This window comes from Aquila chrysaetos, chromosome 3 (assembly GCF_900496995.4).
Source record: "Aquila chrysaetos chrysaetos chromosome 3, bAquChr1.4, whole genome shotgun sequence".
Classification (NCBI taxonomy): Eukaryota; Metazoa; Chordata; class Aves; order Accipitriformes; family Accipitridae; genus Aquila; species Aquila chrysaetos.
Genome location: NC_044006.1, coordinates 17,575,931 through 17,599,689, shown reverse-complemented (window position 1 = coordinate 17,599,689; position 23,759 = coordinate 17,575,931). Strand labels below are relative to the sequence as shown.

General features: G+C 38.9%; 1 protein-coding gene across 3 annotated transcripts in view; it reads left to right on the top strand.

The window, feature by feature from the left end:
* PHF20 (PHD finger protein 20) overlaps positions 1-23,759 on the top strand; it is a 74,802-nt gene that overhangs the window by 29,055 nt on the left and 21,988 nt on the right. For 2 of the 3 annotated variants that reach the window (XM_030009751.2, XM_030009764.2), the window contains exons 13-15: positions 10,343-10,621; positions 19,605-19,784; positions 23,134-23,232. In XM_030009751.2, the coding sequence (XP_029865611.1) occupies positions 10,343-10,621; positions 19,605-19,784; positions 23,134-23,232 (558 nt within the window). The remainder of the gene's footprint in view (positions 1-10,342; positions 10,622-19,604; positions 19,785-23,133; positions 23,233-23,759) is intronic. The other variant, XM_030009757.2, reaches the window with a different exon arrangement.

The window sequence follows — 23,759 nt, the reverse complement described above, 5'->3', positions numbered from 1 at the left end:
TGTGTGTTGGGGCCATGCTTTTACTTCCCTACATTCTGGTGGTGAGTTTGCAAGATACTGAGTGGCTGCAGATTCTTTTTGCTAGTCAGGCTGCTGTGTCCTTTTCAGTCTGTAAAGTACTTTTGGGTTTAACTTTTTTAAACTGATGCGTTGTAGCTTGTTTTGGCTCATGAAGGCAAAATCACTGTTTGGCTGTTGTACCTGAACAGAACATTAATCTCTCCGATGCCAAGGAAATGCCATTACTCTCTGTATTGGCTCTGAGTACATGAGCTATTGACAGCCTGCCGGCAAATCTCTGAAGCAAAGGAAGGATGTAAAAAGTGTTGCTCCTTCCAGTGGCTATGAATTTGTTCTTCCCCCTCTTGTAGCAGGTAGAACCAATTTAATGTACACTTTCAAGTTTAGGTTGAATACTTCCTCTGTGTAATTGCAGTGTAATATCACTGGTTTCCTTAAGGTCATGTGCTGACAACTGGTGAAGCTTCTCACAAGTGCTTTGTCAGGTACTGCTGTAGTAGTCTGCTGTCTGGGTTAGCTAAACTGGTACCCTGTCTAGAAGTTTGCAGTGCCAGCAATATTAGCAGCTAGTGCTGTGAGCTCTTTCCTTCGGAATTTGAAGTTCCTCTCCTCTAAGGTGCCCTTGAAACTGAACAGGCATCCTTGAATGTAATTTTAAGATGAATAGCCATGTCCTGTTTGCAAATTCTCATGCTGAAGTAGCTTTTGTGGATGGCAGGAGGGGCTGTCTGCTGTAGCAGCAACAGAGCATTCTTTTTTTTTTTTTTTTTTTTCTTCCTTCATTGGATCTCGGGAAGATGTCCCTGGAGTTCTTAATGGAAAGACTGCAGACATTTGTGTCACTGGGAGTGCAAAGAAATGCTAAAAAACAGTGGTGCTTCTTGATCCTGTTGGAATCTTGTGCTTCAGGCAAGCAGAAAGAGTGGTGGCTGTTGTGACTCCAGTCAGGCATGTGAGAAGGTGTGCAGGTACAGGCATGGCTCCAAACAGGTACAGTGAACTGAATTGCTCTGAGGTGAAGTGTGCAGGACTTGCACCTTAGAGACAGCTCTTCTAAGAGATAGAGCAGGCTGTAGCAGTTTTGAAAATTGAAAGAATTTTTAGTATGTCTGGAAATACTCACTTTTCAGCCTTTGACAAACTATTTAATAGCAGAGAAGGTATGGCAAAGCTTTCCACAACAGTGGATACAGTCACCCTTTGGACATGCTTTATATAGGAAAACGGTATGACAAAATGCTTTTTAACTTCAGTGATCTTGCATGATAAACTCACTGCATTTCTTAAAGTTTGGTTTTTAGCTGACAACCATTTAGCTTTTTATTTTGTAAATTCCTGCAAATTTTCAGTTTCAAGTGCAGCATTTTTAAGATGACACTTAATGTTTTGTGTAATCTTTTGGAGGTACTCACTGCACTATAGATTGACAAACCACAACTTTGATAAGGTCTGAGAATTTGGAGAATGGTAAATCTTGGCTTTTTGAAAGAACATGCTGTATTAACTGTATGGAAAAACTGTGTTAATGGTTACAGATGTTCTTCAAACAGTTAATGCAGTATTAAGAAGGCATCTGCTGCTGTTGCCTTTGTAAAATAATCCAGAAGTAGTGTCACGACCAAGACTGGACAGACCAGGGAGTCGTGTTTAATTCGAAATTCCCTCGGGCTAAATTAAGGTGAAACGACACCAAACGATCAGTTAAAGATTTTATTCATGACAGAAGCAAACTGAACTGGGGAGGCGTGGTAGTAGGTGGCAGGGTTTCTCACAACAGGAATTGGCATAAGACTACTTCTGTAAACTGTGTAACCATATACATCAATTCAGGGAATAAGGAGATCCCTCCTGTTGAGTTACAAGGTTCAGAGCAGACCCCCTTGCTTTCCAGACTCCTCCTCAGAGAAGGGTCTAGGGGTGGCTGGATCTACTCTTAGTCTCAGGCTTGGTCAGCGGTTTATATCTTGAAACGGATGAGGTGTAGGGATTGTGGAAAAGGAAAAGGAAAGAGAGAAGAAGACAGAGAGAAAAAGGAAGAGAGAAAGATTTCACCTGTCCTGGGTCCAGTGTTGGTTCAGTCAGCCGAGGTGTCCAGTCAGCTGAGGGGTCCAGTCCTGGTGAGCTTGCACACCCGGAGCTTCAGTTTGTGTCCTTTTATCATCCTTGCCTCTCCTTCGGGCGGGCACCCGAACTCGTCAGGTTAATGAACAGTTTGTGAGCCTTTGGGTTTGGGGGTTGTTTGTGGAGTAACTTCTCCTTCCCTGCAGACAGGGCCATGGTTTGATCTTTGTATCAGAACAGCTTATCAGAACAGGGAGCTGCGCACCCTCCAGCATGCCCTCCCCCTCCTGTTGCCGATGGGCTTTTCACCTTGGCTCCTTGCTGTGCAGTTCGTCTTTAAGCAGAACTTGCCCCACCACAATGTTTGAGACACTAACTCTTTCAGTCTCTCACAAGTAGTCATGGGATATTCTCAGAAATAAAGATGATTTTACTTGGTACCATAACATGTATAATCACAAAGCTTTGGGGTTAGTGGTTAAATACTGTTAAAAATGCCTCCTTCAAGGGCATCTATTTTCTTTCTTAAGTACTCATTTAGGATGCAAAGCTTTTCAGGGTGCTTCACAATGTCTTAGTTTCAAGTAACTATGAAATCAAAGGTGTTTTGAAAATTCTTACTGGTGTATGTGAACTGCAGTGTTGTCACAGCTGTATGATCATCTTCAGAGAAGGCTTCTTTTGAAAACAGAAAAGTTTGGGGATCTGAGTTCAGGGCTATAATGTAGTAAGAGATGGTACATACTCAGCAGTATGTGTTATGGGTTACAGCAAACAAATTGCTTCTACTGACTATGAAAGAACAAATAGACAAAACAGGCTTCGTTGTGTAAAAATGTTACTTCTCTGTATTTGTTGCTGATGGGGAAATCTCTTCTGTGAAAAAACTTTAGGGAAATGATTGACAGATTTAAGGGTTTGAAGTTGAACTAAAATACCAGCAGATTTTTTTCCTCTACTTGCATACTTACGTTCTCTTGATGATAGTTGCATTTTATAATTGCCTTGTTTTATTCCCTTGAACTTGTATAATATGTGTTGGGGTGAGATGCTATGTTTTGTGAGGGAGGAAGTAGGGAGAGGAATTCACTTGTACATTTGAAATTTATAAGGTAGAATTTCTGAATTCTGTGTTTTCAGCATTTGGGGAGCATAATTTTGGCGGCAGGTAGGTGGGGCAGGACACTAGTATAATGCTAGTGTGTGACTGAACCATTGGGAGTTCAAAAAACTCTGATCCCTTTGAATACCTTTTGCCATTATTACCACTTCCCTCTGACTTCCTAGTGTATATATTGCTAAGCATTTGTCATTTGGACTTAAACTGGGGAGAATTCCTGCTGGATGTGTAATACCTACATGTGTGGTGCCAGTCACACTGATGTGACATGTGGGATGTGGCCTTCTCCTGAGCTTGCTTAATTGGATACAAGCAGTAAAGCTGTGGGAACATGACTTGGTTTGCTTGCCTACCCAAAGCCTCTGGTATGGCTTGTATACTCCTGTCAGCACCTGAGTGAGCTGGATTAAAGTTAATTCAGGAATAGGCACTCATTGAATTCTGATATGAAGTTCAGCACTGTGGTGATGTCTGAAAATCCACACTTCTGAGCATGGTTTTTTGTTGTGGTTTAACCCCAGCCAGCAACTAAGCACCATGCAGCCACTCACTCGCTCCCCCACCCACCCAGTGGGATGGGGGAGAAAATCGGGAAAAGAAGTCAAACTCGTGGGTTGAGATAAGAACGGTTTAATAGAATGGAAAAGAAGAAACTAATAATGATAACACTAATAAAATGACAACAGCAATAATGAAAGGATTGGAATGTACAAATGATGCGCAGTGCAATTGCTCACCACCTGCTGATCGACACCCAGCTAGCCCCCGAGCAGCGATCCCCCGCCCCCACTCCCCCCAGTTTATACACTAGATGTGGTGTCACATGGTATGGAATACCCCGTTGGCCACTTTGGGTCAGGTGCCCTGGCTGTGTCCTGTGCCAACTTCTTGTGCCCCTCCAGCTTTCTCGCTGGCTGGGCATGAGAAGCTGAAAAACCCTTGACTTTAGACTAAACACTACTTAGCAACAACTGAAAACATCAGTGTGTTATCAACATTCTTGGCATACTGAACTCAAAACATAGCACCGTACCAGCTACTAGGAAGACACTTAACTCTATCCCAGCTGAAACCAGGACAATTTTGTTTCATTTAATTAAAGCCACCTCATTTAATGTTAGAAATGCCAGACATGCACCTGGATGGACATCCAGATGTGACAAGCAGGTGTTTTTATTGGAGAAAACTCTTAAGGTTGGGGAATAAGAATTGTACAGGGTGTTTCTGAGTAAATACTGTCACCTGAACTCCAGGTACAAAAAAAAAATAAATCTACATTTCCATACTTAACCAACATTAAAAATGTCACTAACAATGTCACTAACGAGTGGTTTGTTGATGCAAGAGTTTCAAAATCCGTAGATCCTATCATGGATATATCTTCTGTAGTTAAAAGTAGATCTCTGTTCCTGTACGTGCTTCTGTCTTACTTGTGGGATTGTGCCTGTACACTCCGGTCCCGATGAGCTGCCTGATGGGGGAACAGTAGGACTTGGGCTTTCACCTGGGAGTAGTGTATGTGCACGGCACCATGGCAGAGGCTTCTTGGTGTGGGATCTGAAAATGTCTCAGAAAATTGCCAGTGGCTTTCTGCTTGGAGTAGGGTGGGGGGCTGTTAAAGAGTCTAAGCATGCTGTCCTAAAATAACTGGTGTTGGAGGCTGAAAGCTGAGTTAACTTATTTTGTGGGTAATTATCAAGGGAACAGATAGACATCTCTCCAAATATTAATAACTGTATGTCAAGCAGTTGTGTTCTCAGACTGCCATGTGTATTAAATTTGGGGTTTGGAAAGGTGAGAAGTATGTTGTCAGAGTAGGCGGTGTGGGTGGAAAAAAGGGTATTTTTTTCCTTACAAGATTCTTATAAAATAAAGCACGAGAGCTAAGGTCAAAGATAACTTTTCATAATAAGTGCAACATTGTAACCTGATACTAACTTTTTTATTTGTCTGTTTATTTGTCTTTCATTCTAGTCACGTGATGGGAATTAATTCTCTTCCTGTAGGAAAATACTACAAAACATAATAAAATTAATAACCTTCATTTTCTTCAGTGTGTTGTGTTAGTTCGGCATGGGTGAGTGATGCACCCTGGTAGTACTAGCTTTCATTTGCATGATATATAGGAAATACATGAATCTTATACCATTTGAATATCAGGGATTTTTAAGGACAAAAGTGCTCTTTTTAAAAGAGTGTTTTCCCAGTCACGGGTTGGTAGATGATTCAAAGCTTATAGTAGTTGCAGATATTTCTAACAGCAAATACAATTTGGACTGTTTATATGCTTGTTATATTTTAAAATGTGTATGTCTGTAATGTGTTCTGAAAGGGCAATATGGCATTGCGTGTCAAAATGTAAGTTCCTTTTTTGAAATTTTCAGCAAACTTCTGATTAATTACATGTACTAGAGAATAAAAATTCTTTTCTGCTGTTTTTTGGCTTCTCTAATGTTTAGGGACCAGAATTAGTGATTAGGGTTTAGCTAAATCAAGTTGCCTTTCAAAAAAGCAGGTCTGTTGGCAAATTTTTGCAGCCAGTTAAAGTTCTGTTTCATATATCTGAAAACAGGCTTAGAAGCACTCTACAGCTGTCTGTGTGGTTTTACTCTTACAAACTGATTTGACTTTAATGGTGAGCTGCCTTTGCTTTGCACAGATCTGCTGTCATGTTTGTAGTTGTATTTCCCAGAACTCTTAAGATTACTTTTTTTATTTGCATAGACATGCATCAGGGATTCCATTTGCCTTATACTTACCATGTGTTTTTCTAATTTTGTCACTTTTAGCTTTGGGTTTCAGTTAAGAAGCGTATCTCTGCATCCAGTTTGAGGGAGCACCTGTTTATCCTGCAGCTTACCTAGGTAGGCTTTGATCCTTCGAGATAGTGTAAAAGCTGTCATTTTAAGCCTAGCAATATAGTACGTAAAGAAATCCATCCTGCCTTGCTCACTTAGTTTCTTACAGCTAGACACCATGATCTGGACGTGGTGTTTCAGTTACACCTCAAAGTGCAGGTAAAGCCTTTATATCCATCTGGCTGCTAGCCCCCTCTGAAGGTATGTCAAGGTTTGCACAGTGGTGCACTGCATGCATACAAGATTTTTGTCAGAGTACACACTTCCCTGGTTTTAGTGTTAGAAACTTAGTGCCAGCACAGGGAGAAGATGGTGAGTTAGAGGATTATATGAAATATTGTCTTGAGTAGTTCTTGCAATGTCAAGTAATGTTTCAGGCTCAAAAACCACAACTTTGTAAACATGTAATGATCTGTGATTATTGATGCTGTATGTATTTATTACACCAAGCATCTACTTGAGTGAATTCTGGATGCACTGGAAATGGTTGGATGCTGTCCTTACCTAAAGTAGTTTGAGAAGAGCAATTAGGCAAGATGTTCTTTGTTTCACAACTGAGACCTTGAAAGACAGAGGTGTCTGAAAATAAAGGAAGAAACATGGTTTGGGTGCTAAAATGAAGAACAGGAACACTTTTGGTGAGCTCAAGAATAGCACCACAAGATTTCAGAGGACATAAGACCAAATAAATGGGTAATTAATCAGGAAGTTAGCCCAATGGTGTGAAGTGATCCAAAGCACAGTGTAAAAAGTGTCAGCTCAAGAAAGGTATTAGTAACAAACAAATAATCTTGAAAATAATACAGATCTCCAGAAGCACCGGAGAACATAAGTTCTGGAGAGACTTGATCTGTGTAACTTAACAGCAGGTGAAGGAATAATTTGACCTTCACTTAATGTTTCTCTGGAGACCAGGAAACAGAGACTAGAAATCTCATCAGTTTAACAGGCAGTTGTGTGTGAAGATCTAATGGCCTTGCTGCAGTTTCTAGCCAACTTGAATTGGGGGAAAATGCTAAGTGTTACGTGCAGTGTTGGTTTTCTGGGATAGCTTACTAATGTGTTGCAGAAGATGCTTCAGGATGACAGACTTTCAGTCAAGATATTGTGCTGCTGCTAAACTGTCCTGTCCCAGCAGGAGTCAATTAAAACAAAGAATTTGGGGGGGTGGGGGGAAATCTCTTGTGGACTCAGAAGCTTTGCATGGTGACATTTTACTGTAAACTTACTGCTGAATGTGGTCATAGCTTGAACCTTGGATAACACAGCACAACAGGAAGTGAGAGAGGTTGCTGACTTGAATGCTGAAGGGATTTTTTTTTTTCTCTAGTGAAAGTTAAAGGAGACACTGTTGCTTGACCTTGAGTCTGTGTGCTTAATATTGTAATGGCTAATTGAACGCCAGGTGAGGAGTTTTAATTTTGGTTATAAACATGGAAGAAATAGCAAGTGGTAGGTCTATCATTAACTTCCCTCTGTACTTGGAGAAAACACCCATTAAGCTCCTCTGAAAAGGCAAGTGCCTGAAAATCTGAAGCCACTAGAGCAAAACTTTCTCTCTATAGAAACCAGTTTTAGTACCATGTGTTGTGAGCAAAAATTGTATGTATGTGTAAGGATGGAAGTTCCCCCCCTTAGATGTTGGTGTAATGGGTCGGCTTTGGAGCATTTGACTGGGAGCACAGGCTCTTCAGAGGCCTTCCTGGGTGGTGGAGTTGGGCATCAGTTTCCTGCTGAGCCCTGGTTTCAGGGAGTTCTTATTGTGTTACTTGTAAAGCAGGAATATGCCCCCAAATGTGCTGGTGATGCTAATAATTTAAGCTTTGTTTCAAACTGTTAGGGATTGTCTGTGGTTTTATTACTCTGAATAGATTCCTTTTGCATGTTGTACTAAGTTTTTGTCTGCTTTCCTTACCCTGTGTCTTTGTTACCTCTGTTTCTAAACTTCAGCTGACATGATCCTGTGCTCCTCTTCTAACTTGTAGCTGATCAGTTAGAAGCCATTCCCTGTATCTTCTCCAGAATTTCTGTCTCAGTGGAGGGGAGTTGCTCTGAGCTTGGATACAGGGCCTCATCATGACACTTGTGTGATGGTATAATAGTTTCCCTTGTCATCTTTTGTAATATTTTTTGGCTAAATCTTCAGACCCTATTACCCACTTCTGCTGCAGTTAAGTTTTCCCATCTTCATGTTAGTTAAGTAGAAACAAGTTCTCTTTCATTGTCCTGAATGTTGTTTTTTAGCTTTACTGTCAAGAGAACCTTTCTGCACTTGCTTTCACTAAACCCACAGGTCATTTCACTGACCGTTCCTGAAATATTTTTTTCATTCTTTATGAACGCAACTTTTGATGGTGTACAGTATCTTTCAATTTTGGTATTGGCAAACTTTGTTGTTCTGCAAGCGTGATCCAATTGTCTGGCTTTAAGCAATTATGGTAATAAGACTGCAACAAAGTGGCATCCCTGCCAGCATGTTCTTAATATGGCTACACCAAAATGTCTTTTTCTTTCTCCTTGTCGTTATTTTTGTGAAACACCCAAAAGCAGTGTCTTCATTTGTACTGTTCTTAAAATTAACTGAATAGCTTTTGTTTAACCAGTCTGATATGCATATGACTTCTTAATCCTTCCCCGTCTGTCAGCCTCCATAGTACCATTACTTGTTTCTTCTCTATGAATGACTTCAAGTTTTGTTTCTTTGTCATAACACAGTACTTAAATTAAGTGTTCTTCAGATACAGCTGTCTAGGATGCTTTTCTTTTGCTATGACATAACTTTTAAGTATGCAGCTCACTAACACTCACCATTTTTGTTGCTATATGCTAAAAATTTCTGAACAAGCTGTCCTGTGTTCTTACACCAAGATTGTGTCGACACTACCTTTAACACTCCCATTCAATGCGTTCCTGCATATGTGCACTTGTGGAAAGTCTTATTCTTTCTGCACTTTTGTTTGTAATGTTTCTGGGTCCTTTTGTGTTCCTTGTTTTCAACTACTTCTAATATAATGTCTTAATTTTCATTCATGTGCTGCCTACCTTCAGTTTTGCATCACTGTTGCTAGGTCTGGGTCTTGGCTTTAACCGCTTCATCTTTCTTAATCCTCCAAGTTTGAAAATACTTGTAAATATGGAAATAATATTTTAGTACTGGCAAAACAAATGGAAAATTTGTATTTGGAAGCTGTTTTGTAAAAACGACACCTCCTTTCCATTGACCTTTAGTTGGTGAGAGGTTTTTTTGATGCTGTGTGCATATTAGTGATGGATAATTGCCTGGATCTCTTTATGTCTGTGTGTTTCCAAATTTCTACCTCTCCTTTGTTATATTGAGTACAGATACTGGTGACAGTAATCTGATTTACTCTTAGTTCAAAATGTTTCTTTTGTGTATTTCTTAGCAAAAACATGAATTAAAAGTTTCTGAAATGCTGGAAGAAGAAATAGGAGTTTACCAGGTCAAGTTTAGGTATAGCCCTGGGTTGCACAGCAGTGCTCTTTAAAACAGATGCCTTAAGGTTCTTTCATTTGAGTCTGAAGACTTTCCTTGCTTTTTTTGAGAAACTAATTAACTATAGCTCATTGGGGAAATTTTTTAACAGATGCAAGCCATTTTCCTTTTGCTTAGTTTCATTCTTTCATTGCTGCTTGAAAATTGAAATAAATTTAAATTAAAATAAATAAAATAAGTTGAAATTTATTTCAATTTTACTTGAAAAATGTAGTTCTGACGTACTGCTTCCTTTATTCTTGGCAGTAACCAGACTTTGGTGGTACGACAACACATCCAGAAAGCAGGCAGCAAAATAATTATAAGCAAAGAGGCAGAACTGTTTTCCTTGGAAAGTGCTTTCACCAAAGATGTGAACAGTTACTAAGAATTAAATAAATACTTGATAGAACATAATCTTCAGTGTTCTGACTAAATACACAATCTGTGTAATTCAGCCTCATATCTATAGTAGCACTATATACAGTGATATTAGCTGTTGGGGAAGGGAGTTATGGAAGCAAAATGTTGTTTCCTGATGATAACTCATTCATAAAAACACTGGCATCATGACAGCCAATTTTTAAGAGCACAGTAGGGCAGAGTTTTCCCTTAAAAGCTATTGACCTTAAAGGCAGATACAGCAGTAAAATTTTATTTTAAGCATTTCATAGCTAACATGATTGTATGCATGCCCATTTCTTACCTTTTTTTGTTGTTTTAAGTTTAGGAAACCATTTGATAAATATAGCAAATGCATGGGGGAATTTATCTGTTTTGTTCTTACAGTAACAAAACCTTGTAGGAGAGCAGATTTTCTTGCATCAAAAAAAGCTGCAACTGTTGATCAAGATCACCAGTTTAGATGCAAGTTCTTGGACTGTTCAAAATCCTTCCGCAAAGCCAAGTTATTGCATTATCACTTGAAATACTTTCATGGAGTGGAGAAGGCTGCAGAATCACAGCAGAACCCTGTAAAAAGAAATATTCAAACCAGAGCTTCTTTGGCTTCTGAAAAAGCTAATCAAGAAAGGTCAAAAAGAGGACGGACTGCAGCTAGTTCGCTGTGTAAGTATGTTGCTGATCTCTTCCTTTTTTTCAACAGCAGCAGGCAGGACAAGCTGGAAAGAGCAGAAATAGATTTTCTTTTAGGCTGAAGGAGTCTCTTTTGGGCTCCATCTTAGCATATTTCTTTGTGGACAAGCAGCATAATATGTGTGAACATTATGTTTTAGAGAAGATAAAACTGAAGGAACTACCTTATCTAGAAGTATAGATCATGTTCTGTAATGAACCAACTGTGCAGCTTCTCTTATTCCTTTGTAATAGCTCACTTGAGTATTAAAGCTCTGTTCTTTTTTCAAAACTACAATTCCCTGAATTCCTGATTTTGTGTTTTGTTTTGTTTTTGGTTTTTTCCCCTGGCTTAACAAATACCTAATTAGTATTGTTCAAAGACTATTGTCCTTTTCTGTCTTGAGGAAACAGTCTGGGTAACTCCAGTGCTCTCCTATTTCTTACTTGGTCTTTACATGTCATGGTCTGACTTCAAGAGTATACTTGGCTAGAAATCCAGTACCACTTTCTGCAGTATTTACTGTTCTCATTGATGGACCTGTGGGGAAAAAAAGTCCTAGTATTTAACAAAAGTAATTGCTACAGCTGTACTTGAAAAAGATCCTCACGCAACTGAGGGGTAGTGGAAAGGGATAAAAACTTAATGGTTAGGAAAAAAAAAAGTCAATGCTTATGTTATATTACTTTGCAGTCTTCAGAATCACATTAACTTCTGCTTCTCCATCTTACTCTCTGAAGCACTTTCTTCCTAGTGTCTTGTGTAACATCAGAGTGGCAATCTAGGTCTAGTTGTGAACTGCAGTGTTGTTTTTGATAACCTATCCAAACTTTGTTCTTGTGGACTGACTTCCCTTTGTACTGCAGGTCCATAAAAATTGTCTTCTCTTTTGTATTCTGATTGAGCCTGTTTTATAGAATCCAGCTTTCTCTTTGCTGAATTCCCCAGTGTTTTTTGTCTTTGCATTTGATCTTTCATTAATACTCTGTTTAAGAATTTTGAAGTCTTTGAAGTTGTTCACTGAGCTACAACTCGCTACAGCAGAATATATCTAGCTTTACTTTGCTTCATGTCTGCTTTCCCTAGTGTGTCCAGCAACCGTTTTTTCATTTGAGGGGCTACTGCCTGTTCCTAATAAGTGTAACATAATATACTGCTACTACATGTAAACTTATATGCCCCAAATACTTCTGTAACCTTAAATAATGCAAAGGGATAAGATTTGGTTAGGTAGAGGAAGATTTTTCTTTAAATTCGTTAGGGTGTGCCGACTGGTGTGTATTATACTTTGCATGCAGCTTAAATGAAACCCAAACACTGCCTTGACAAACACACCTGAGACGAGTGCTTTATGAAGAATGGCTGTTAACAACTGCACAGTGATCAAAATAGGCTTGCATGTCACGTGCTTTTCCATAAATGGACTTCTATTCAGCTTTTTGTAACTGCATAATTATTTTGGTTCGAGAAGTTGTTTTCCTGTGTTTGTCTTGAATGAACTGACTAGTGACTCAAGATCTTGACCCTTTCATTTATCCTTTCCCCCATGTGTACACTGTTGGTTTGATGATATCATCTTGGCCACATGGGCAGGTAGTTCATTATGGTGTTGAGTTGTAACTGTATTTGCTTATTTTAAGCCCCCACCCCTTTCATTCCCCATTTGTGGATGGATACTTTTAACCTGGATTGTTTTGATGATGTACTTCATAGCATATCCCTGCAAATCGCCCCTGGGTTGTGCTGACAGCTGTTGAACAGTGCATCAAAGTGGAAGGTGGACTGTAAATTTTTCAAGTCACCTTCACTGTCAAAGCCTGTTGTTGTGGAGCTACAGTAAGGTTTTTCTTGATGAGGAAAAGTAATGTCGTCATATATCAGTTATATTGTATGTCTGATACTAAGTGCCATTTGGTTTTTAACTCATTGTGTTCTTAATTATTCTAATTTTTGTTGTGGGGGTACCACATGTTCTGAGGTAGAGTTAATGGGGTTTATGAGCTCATACTGTTGCATTTTGTGTTCTGTTCTGTCTTTTTGGAAGCGTCTCTTCTGTTCTTAATGACATGTATTGGAAGATAGCCTGCTAAGCAAGACTTTCTCCATGTCCGCTGAATGCTTTTATGTCATCTTTTTAAAAGGCCTTTCAGGAGTACTGCTTAGTGAGAGCAAAGGCTTTTGAATACATAATTAAGTATGGTACACAGTGGGTTTACTTTTCATCTTTACAATCCTTTTGTGAGCAAAAACTCTCCTGGTCAAAGTGAATATATTTAAATCATTTTACCTTTTGGTACAAATGTCCTTTTCTTTTCTTATACTTCACTATATTAGATAGGTTTTAGTGCTTTAGAAAAGGTGGCAGTTTCTAACAGATAAGACTTTAGAAATCATGAGTCTTGTTATTCCATAAGCTTGGAGATACTCTTGCTTTAGAAGCTTTAGTACACTCACGTTCTTATCTCACAAGTTTTATTTTGGAGTTCTGGAACTCCTTACTATTTCTGCTACACATCAAATTAAAATAATAAGTAAATGGTGGGGGTGGACTGTTGTCTGTATTTAAAGTGAAAATAGTTACTGTTTTTAAAGTTCTAGGAAATTATGCAATATTCAGCAAAACCTTTTCCTTGTGCTTAAAATCAGAATTTTGACACATAGAAAAGATGGATGTAAGTGGTCTTCAATGACCATGTTGTGGGATGCAGGAAGGAACAATTTAAGTATAACTACTTTGCACTAAAGCAGAGACTGAAATTTCAACATCTGAAATGTAAATCATGCCACTTGGTGTTGGCTTCAAAACTTGAGTGAGGTGGACAGGTTAATGTGGAACTGATTTGTCCTGTCTCTCCCTTTTCCCTAAGAAGGATCTTACTTTGCAGTGGCAAATTCAAAACGTATCTCTCTCTAAATTCTGTAGTGGCTCTTCATTGAACAGAGGGGAAGGAACTACCACTGCCTAGCTTGTATTTTAGATATGCCTTACTACTCTGAACAGAATGATGCAGACTTAAATGGCTACTGGATGCATTCAGGCAATACCTCTTTTTAATTTATCAGGAAATATTGCAAGATCATTGTGATGAAACAACTATTCCCCCAGCCCCATGTTATAATACTTACCTCTGTGAGTATTGCTGCTATTTGGTCTTCACTGAGAGAATTGTCCTTACAGAGAATAAGGCACTTGCTTTTGTGTCCCTTTGGAATATAGAAGATGCAGGCATTTCTGCTCTCAGCTCTTAAGTTGCATTTCACCTCTGCAGGTGCATTATAGAGCCACCTGCAGCCCTTCTGTTAAAGAGGAGAATCAAGACCTGCACAGACATAAGTAGATGCACAGGCTTAAAACAAGCTTTTTGAGCATAGCCTGCAGATGGCTTCTCAAAGTCTGTCTTCCAGGAAGGACTTGCTTAAGTCTTTGACGGTTCAAATTGAGATGTTCTATCAAATTTATCACTTGAAATTGAATGTGGTATAGTATGTGTTAAAATTTTTGGCAGTTAGTTACTACTTGTTGATTGCTGTAATAAAAAAACCTGAGTAGAACCACATTCCATCTTCATATGCATTAACCTTAGGATAGGCTTTTTTCTTTGTTGTCCCTTCCCTTTCTCTGCACAATCAGTTTACTGTTGGAAGTATGTCATCCCATACTGTGACTTGTGCCCTGCAAACACTTATTGTAAACACTTCCTCTGAAGGTGTCAGTTTTCTTTTTCAGATGCCTGTCTATCCATGTTATTTTATGTGAAGTGCCTACAAAAGGTTATTTTTAATGAAGTTTGTTGTTTCCTGATGTAGACCACTCCAGGGGCACAAGGCATGGAATAGCTTCATTTCATTCTTTGTACCTTCAACTCGTGACTTTAATGTCTTAACTTCTTGACTTTGAGTCTTTCTGAATTGGTGGCTTTCATTTTTTAGTAAAATCTTTTTCATTTGGAGGTTCAACAAAATTTAGTTCAAGCCCTTGTGTTGAACAATTTTTCTGAAATCTGAAAGTCAACTTGTGCCAGACTTCAGTGCTTGCACAGCTGGTGTACCTTATGTCAGACCTTTGAAACGCTCTATACTTAGGTATACTATAGGTACTGAAGGTTTGTCAGGAAGTTCTAACCTCATTAGATGTGAACAAGTAGGGGATTTGATAATGTGTGTGCAAGGAAATGCTATCAAAACCTTCACTAAGGTGTCTGGTGTACTCTTAATGCTCTTAATAACCACTTAGTAGTGCTGACAGACTTGATGCTGCCCTCAGCACAACTGTCATACTGACAGGGACTTTGTCAGTTGATACCCTTACACTCCTAGGAGATAGTTCAGTTCCCCTGAGGAGTTTTGCTTTAATAGAAGTTAAACCTGATTTTGAGACTTTAAAAATGCTGTGCAGTATTAGGCTGCAGTTTTGTTATGTGGGTATGTAATGGCAGCTTCAGTCTGGCAAGTTGCTGCCAGCCTTGGCTCTGCTGTTCTCCTTGCTTTCTTTTCTTCCTCATGGCAACAGACCTGTGATTTGTAGTTCAGAGACTGTAGAAAATCTGTCCCTACTGAGGAGTCCGTAAAAGGTACTTAAAGAAAAAAACATGCATATTGTCACTAGGTTTAAATTTTTGTACATGACCTTGTTCTTAAAAAATTCTGCCTCCTCAGAGTTAGTTACAGTGTGTTTTGTTAATGTATAAGTGTCTTAATGCCAGGAATCTGTGTAAAGAAAAAAGTGGTCTCATCTTTACTCATGTTACTGATGAGATCCTAACCATGCGTGTATAGGCAACAGGTTGGCAAACTTGCTTTGACAACTTAAACATCTAAGGCATCTAGTTGTCAACTGATAGCTGTTAATGTGAACCTCTGGCATGTGGCTTAGTGGTTTTCAGGGTGACCCTTCGAGGGGGCTTCCTGTTTCCCCTGAATATTGGCTGACGGCTGCCTCTTTGCTAGGCAGTGGAATGTGCATGGGTGACCTACAAACAGAGGGTTTCTTGTTGGAGTAGGTGAAGATCTGCATTAACACCCTCTGTGTTCTGCAGAATTGCCGATTGTCTTTTTGGCTTATCTTGAGAATACTGCATTTAGTTTGTGGAGTATGGCTGTGTGAAATACTACAGCTGTAAGTCAAGATGGTATGTGGTCTTTCAGTTCTTGGAAATACAAGTGGATATTCTCAGCAAATGATCTTACAGCTGTGGATGGTGAATATTTTCTAATTTGCAACACTTGGGAATTCGGTCTCTTTGCTCCCTGTGAAGGCTGAGTTATCTTCTTAACTGGGGTCTGACATCTTTTGTGTTCCACTGGACAGAAAGCTATTGCCTTGTCTGTCACCAAGTCTTGACATGCTTAGGTGTAAGTTCTCTTAAGGCTCTGTCCTCGTGGCTTCTAAATGGCTGAAGTGGTTTCATATCTCAGGTCTGTATTTGTTAGTTTCTAAGACCTTCACTGCCGCTGGATCAGCTCTTTATATGGAAGAGGATACTTTTCCCAGGCTTAAAGGAGAGGCCTGAAAGAACTCTGTGGAAGAGGGCTGTGGGCAGTTAATCAGCAAGCCACCAGTTTTTTATGAACATATCTCCTGTTCCTGTTAGTGGTATTTAGTGTCATCTGAGCTAGAAACTAACCTGCTGGTGGTTAATTACAATGTCACTGTTCAAGAACAGTGGAACTGTTCACTGCTCTGGATGTCAGGAGGGCTTTTGTGGTCTATTTGTAGAGAATAGTGTAATTCTAATGATGATAAATGATATTCTGGATCATAGAGGTATTGAAGGGTACTAATAGCTATTTTGTGTTTTGAGTTGGTCATGATCAGGAATGTGTGGAAGTTGTAGCTTAGATGCTACCCTGTGTCTTATCTCAGGATATCTCTGTAAGACAAGTGCAAGTGTCTTCATGGGACCTGCATAGACAGTTTTAGGAAATACATAGGAGTCTCTATGAGCACGATCCTGCTGTTCACTACAGACTCACAGTACAGTCATCTTGTTGCCTGGTAGTCTCAGTAGAGTGCTTACATGGACAAGTGACTTGCAAGTAAGGTTTGTTATAGCACTAACAAAAGTTGAAGGTGTTGTCCATGTAAATATGGTGTATTGTGTGCTCTGTGTTGGCCTTTCCTGAAACAGCAAATCAGGAGTTGCTGTGACTGGGAGGAGGCAGAGGAGTAGGAAACCTTCTGGAGAGTGAAGGTTGGCTTAGGGAGTCAGGAAGATGAACCCACTCTGCAGGTGGTGCCAACACAAAAGGTCTGAACTTGGGGAATGTACAAGTTTTAAAGGCATATGCCTAAATACAAGTTCTTGGTTGTGGTTGTTACGGTAAGTAATTGCTCTTTGTTCTTTTGCGGGCAACTTTATAAATTGGCCTGTCTGAATTATACTTGGAATGTTGTATTGAGAGGAAACAGGACACTAAATGTGGAAGGCTTACAAGTTTGGGTCTTCATGGCACAAGTTTTAACATTTACTTTCCCAAAAGTTTAGGATAACTTTCCAGTTATTTAATCTCATCTTCTTCTCAAATCTAGTCTCAATTCCTAAGATATATTTCAGAGCGCTCAAAGATCTCACAGACACTCTAAACTTTGTCAGTGGAACAAAAGGTGTTTCAGAATTTAACAGGCTTGTTGATAATTATTTTTTGTCAGTTATTGAAGAAAAATACATCCGGTGTATGTTAGAGTACCCTTGAACTCTCCCAGGACAGTGTTACTGGTGGCTGAAAAATCTTACAGAAATGTATTAACCTTTATGTGTCGTAAAAGATACAACATACTCTTGGCAAAAATGTCCTTAAACTTCAATCTTACAAAGCTAAAAAAACTAATGGACTCGAAATATGGTTTTGTTCCACCAATAGTCTGTGTGCACAGATCTCAGCCCACGGGAATCCCAGATGCCTTGTGCTCTTTGAAAGAGTGGTGGGATCAAGGTGGCCTTGGGGTTCTTCAAATGTTAATTCATGAAATGGAGTTGGGAGAGGGGAAAGTTAAGCGGCCTAAATTAAGGTTTTCTGGTTTGCATAGGTTTTTGTATTATAATTTTGGAGTTCCCTGAGAATGGTGTTCCCATAAATATTTTTGAGAATTAATGCAAGATGGTGCACAATCAGAAAAGCTCAAGAAAGGCTTGTTTATGTGACTTCTCACCCTGTACTGCTACAGAGAGTTTACATTTCAGAAAGTTTTAGGACACTGTTCCCAAACAGGTTATGAAGTACCTTAATCTTATTTTTCAGCTACCGTGTACCATGGGAAAATGTTTTGTCTGTCTGAACGGATGATGTCTTGTTCAACCCATTGGTCATAGAATTCCTCAGATGAGCAAATTCTGTTAGTAAGAAGTCGTACAAAAGTAGACCTGTGGTTAAAAACAAAAACAAACCCTCTTTGTACTTACTCCTGCAAGAGAAGTTAGTTCTGTTGAAAATGGAAGGCCATACACATACTGCAGTATCTTACCAAGGAGTATCTTCTGGTTTTGGTAGTTCTTCATGGACAAAACATGTTACTTTCTACAGTCTTGCAGCTCTTGAGGTAAATAAGCACCCAGGGAAAGGCAACAGTGAGTTGCCTTACTGGATAAAAGGTACCCTTATGAGACAGTCTTGTGTGGAAATTTGGAGGTTGGTCTAATTTCTGTCTTCTGTTGTGACTGCTGTAAAGTACTATGGAAGGTGACTAGAAGGTAACAATTTGGTTACAGAAATACTATGAATGGCTCTTTTTTTTAAGTTCTAATGCAACTTCAGAGTTAGAGAACCAGGGAAAAAGTCATCTGATGGCCTTCAGATTTCTGGATCTTGGAGTTTCTTTTGCCTGAAGAGGCCTACTTGATTCGGAAGGCTCTGTAATGACATGTGTTAATGTGCCTTGTTATAGCTTCAACTTGAAATGTTGGTCAGGGCAGAGTACTTGATACCATTTCTTCTCCTAATATGCTCTCTTGGACTCTCTTCCTTCTTTTTTTCAGTCGCTTTCAGGTACTGCTCACAATTCTTTAATTAGAGGTGTCCAAGTGAAAATCCAGCTGGCATGTAAGTCTTAAGACAAGAAGGAAGTTGCCTTTTGTATCCACTGAACTTTTGAGATGCTTGTGGTGATAGAATTGGACGTTCCTGATGAAAGTCAGCAAGCTGACACCTTGGCTACTTGGGTTTCATTGACCAAGATACTTGGTGTCATGCTCCAAAACGGCAGTGTACTTGTCTCGTTTAGTGTGGCTGTCCTACCTGCCATGTATGTAGCCTTAGCTTTTATCAGCTTCACCTCTCTTTTTCCGTGTCCAGGAGTGTTTCAGTAGGAGTTGCTAGCTGTAGTTAGGAAGATGAGAACTATTTGACTTGACTTAAATAGTAAATGGAATATCAGATGAAGCCGTGTCTATCACGTGATTTTTACAAATTTTAGGTAGTGATCCTGAATTCTTGCATCTCACTCTCTGTTGAAACACTGTTGTTTCAGTGGTATGTGTTTAAAAACTGCCCTTCCTTAGATGTGCAGAGCTTCTCTATGCCACTTCTATATACCTCATTACAAAGCACACTTTTGAGAACAGGCTGTGGTTCCTGTAACTAATTCAACAGGGCCACTTTTCTCTTAAAGAAACTAATAATAAAAATTACCTGACCCATATCTCTCCCAAACTAAGCTGTTTCTCTCTCCATCTTTCTTCAAAGCTGCAGTATTTCTGGAAGAATAGAGCTTTAGGGAATGCATTTGCATCCATGGTTTCTTTTGCGGGGGGGGGGGGAACCCAACAAAAAACCCAACCCAAAACCAAACCAGCAAAAGTGTTACAGGTTTTAGCCTTTAAATCAGCTTCTGTTTAAAAGCTTTTCTGTGGACAAGCTGTGAGTTGAGCAGTGTGTCTGATCAGAAATGCTCCACATGGACTACCAGAACTGCTGCTGGTGAAGTAGACTTACATTTTGAAAGTATTTAAAGCTTGGACTTCATCTTTATTCTCTTTGTAGATGCTCCTCTACACATAGCCCTGAGGAGTACCCCATATAGAGATGAAAAAATAGAAAAGAGAAGAACTTCAAGTCCTGTAAGTGCGTTAAATAGTCACCGACATACTGTTAGAGAACAAACCAAGAAACACATAGTGAGATCACTGCGGAAGCCTCAAGAAAAAGAAAGAGTTGAAAATGGTACGCCTTTTTAGTTTAACATGAAGTTAAACGTGGAAAAGTCTTGGAAAAGTTTTAAGCATTGAAAGGAACTGATAATATTGGTAGAAAGTATTCTATATACCTTCTTTTAGAGAGTTTAATTTTTTATGAATGTACAGTATAAAATGTAAGTGGTGTTATCTCACTGTTTCTTTATGGTAGTTTCAAATGAAGAATCAATATAAGGAATTTTATAAGTTTTCTTGCTATACACATTGGGGTTTATTCTTCCCAGTCAGTGTGTAATATTTTTTTAAGATGTAAAAAGTACTAAAGTATTTAAGGGCATGAAAAGATTCTTGGGGTTTTTTTTTGTGTGCTTGTTTGATGCATGTGTCTTAATTCTGTTAATCTTTTGGTTGTCAAAAGCATTAAATGTTTTAAGTAATCCTGAACTTGTTTAGAGATCTGAACATAATAAAAAAAGGAAAAGGGGAGGCAGGATGACCTAGTTTTTTCTTTTGTAGGTTTTTGGTTTTTAATAGCATTTGACTACTTCTGGTAGTCAACACTCCTTGCTACTAAAGGACTCTAAACAACTTTACTTCATGACTTTGATCAGTGGTATAGTGTAACCTTGTTTGTACTGGAATCTACTCTAGTATAGGTGCGTAACAGCCATACAGGGGGTGAGGTGTGTGTATACACACATATATATGAATAATACATATATATTTTTATATATAAATAAATAAACATATATAAATAGTTTGCCGCATACTTCCAGATTTACTACATCACCACTTTCCTTCACATAAGTGATGAGAATTTGAGTCACAGTGATCAGGAAAACACAAAAATTGTGTGCTTAGACTATTCTGTCTGTAACAGGTGATCTTTGTTCTGGAGATAGTCTTGAGAAGATTACCTTACTTGCCTGATACTGTATTGTTCTGTTGGTCATAGTAGTCAGTCAGTACTTACCATGTCTGTTTATTCTTGGGTATCCTTTGCTGCCTTCCCTTGTAGGAAGGTCTGAATGAGATCCATTAGTGTCTCTTCATTGGGCTGACTCAGTGGGACACTTCTTACTTGAGAGTATGGCATATAGAGATGACAATAAACTTTCATGGTGGTGGTAGAAGATGTGACTGAGTACTCACCCTGTTCCTCCTTAGTCTCTCTGCTATTCAAGGAAATTGAGATGGCTTAGGTCTCTATGTTTTTGCCAAAAACTCCTTTTTAAAGATGTAGTTGTTTTGTGATGAATTTTTAGGATTATATAGGGCAGTTTACCTTTCTTTTTGATCACATGAATCTGTGAGGGTGCTCCTAACCTAGGTAGCCTCCTTATCTGGTCTTTTTTCAGTGAGAAATGATTGGACTTCAGAGTGTTTATAAGGAACAACTTGAGACAAAAAGATTCTTCAGTACAGGGGTTTTGGAAGGTCCCTTTTATAGTACTCATTCTTTGCAGATTTTTTGTTTTATTAGGAAAACCTGCATTAACTGTGTTGTGCAGTCAAGAAGATAGCTGTATACAAAAATTTGCAAATACTTGTATTTTTTCAGATTTTTAAAAGACATACTGCCAAGCTGAAGGGGAAAAAGTGTGGAACAATGTGACAATTTTTTGTCATATTTGTCATGGATATGTTGGTATTGACTGAAGTAGCATACCCTGTGCGCTTGGATATCTTAAAACAAATCAGGTGATCTGACCATGCAAATTTCAATTTTCAAATTAAAAGATGCAAAATTTTCCTACCTTTGTTGACCTCAGTTATTCTCTCTTTGCCCTTCTGGAAGAATAAAATGGCAGAACTTACTTGCATCCCTGTGAGCAGGGAGAAGGAAATGGTACCTAGAGGATCTTGACCACTGGAGGACTAGGAGATGAGGACAAAGGACAATAAGAAGGAAGTTGGAAGCTCTGTACTGAGACTTAAATATGAACCTCTTTTTCCTTTTTTTTTTTTTTTTTTTTTTTTTACCCCCCCTCAACAAATGGTAGTAGAGAGGGGATGAGGTTTCTTTTGTGCTGCTAGTCATACTGCCTTTGAAAGACATGTAATTGGTGTGGCAAGCTGCCATTGGTGTCAGCAGTTAATGTGGCTGCTGGCAATGCACAATTTTAGCAGCCATCACTAATGACATGCCGAAAGAGGAACATGAATGGCAAAGTAGCAGGAGATGTTCAAGGTCTAAGAGGATGGGGAGATACAGAGCTGAAGACTCCTGAGGAGAAGCTAATAAGCATGTCTCCTGCATGCTTATCATAGGTGGTAGAATGTGACTGAGACTTCCAGTTTCTCAGAGTGAGCTGTTTGTACCATAAATGTGTAGTGTTAGGTTGTGAATTGGGGAGTTTACTATTAGCATGTATGAAAGAGGTTAACATAATACACTGGTTTGCTTCATGAGACCAGCTGGGTTCTTAAATGTTTTGTGCAGGAGAAGATTTCTTAGTCTAGAGTGTCTAGGTGCTTATTCTGATACCAGTAATCAGAAATTGAAATAGGCTTCTAAATGGGATGGTGAGTGGCTTAATCAGCTAAGCACTTGGAGGGCAAAGCCCTTTTGAGATGCAAGGTGTCTTTCTGTAATAGATTTTATGATTGCACCTATAGTCTCGACCAAGTCAAGATAATTTACTTAAGGAGCTGTTTAAGTATCTAGAAATTCTGCTGCAGACACCTAAATCTGAAAGACAGGAGTTGTAAACCGATGTTAGGATATGGAAAGCAAGGGTTTGTGCATATTACCTTGCAGCAGGATTATACTTTATGGCAAGCACTCTGGAAGCATGCTTTGAGGATGGACTTGATTGAAGGACATCACCCAATCATTCAAAAATTATGGTGTTTTTTTATTCCCATAAAAATAGAATGGAGAACAGATGGTGAGAGAATAGCAGTTAAAGCCAATCGAACCAGTTGTTACTCCATTTTCCATGAAAACAAAATATTTGACTGAAACTGTACTAGAGTTTGGGGAGTTGCCGTTTTGTTCTTGTCAGACTTCTGTCACAATGCTACTGATATGTTCAGCCATAATAATTTAGAAAACGGATATAAAAAATCTCCCAGTATCTTCTTTTTAATAACCTCTGAAGCACATAAGTGGTAAATGGGCATTGGCATACAGTTGATTTCTCCCATATGCTACTGTAATTATTGTTATGGGACAATCAAATTAGGACTTAAAACAGACCATTCCAATTATGAGAGCTGGGAATTCTTACAAATATGTTTTCTTGTTGGTTTTTTTTTTTAGTGAACTGGCCCTGATGATCTAAAGAAATTGTGGAGGTCTTTAAAAAAAATGAATAAGTAGAATAAGTGTGTATATATCTTAAAAATTAAGTTGGAATGTTGTCTAATTTCAGCTGTTAAAGAATATGAGAAGAACAAAGGAAGAAAATCCAAAGACTATGGAAAGTCCAAGTCAAAGAAAAAGAAAAAAAAGAAAAAGAGATCTAAGCCTGGTAAAGTTCTTTTTTCCTTCTGTAGAGGAAACCGGTTTCATTATTTTGTTTTGCCTGTTACCCAGTTCCACTCTCTTAAGACTGGTTTCTTCAGTTATCTGGTAGTTCTGACTTTATTAAGTGGTTAATATTAAATTGTGATAGGCAAGATAATTTATTTCGTGGTTGAGGTGCATCATTAATGCTGGATGATGGCTTATAGTAGTGCTTGTAATGGCACAGAATAAATCAAGCTCCAAAATGGGTATGTCAGTCTTCTAAGTCTGGCTTTTCATTAGCAAGTGTACTTGTATGCAAGTTTTACCAGTTAAAGTGGGTGCAGGTCCTCTTGATTTGTTATCAAGTACCCTGTGTACCAGATGTTCTCAGTTATATGAGTTAGTTTTGGGGACCCTGTATGAATGATGGAGTTTGGAAATGTTGATGGGTCCTCTTTTTCTGCTGTTAACCTTGTTGTTTCTTACATCATCACTTAGTATGGGGTGGGGTTTCAGAGGCTGTGACAATGAGCTCTATTAAACCTGTTG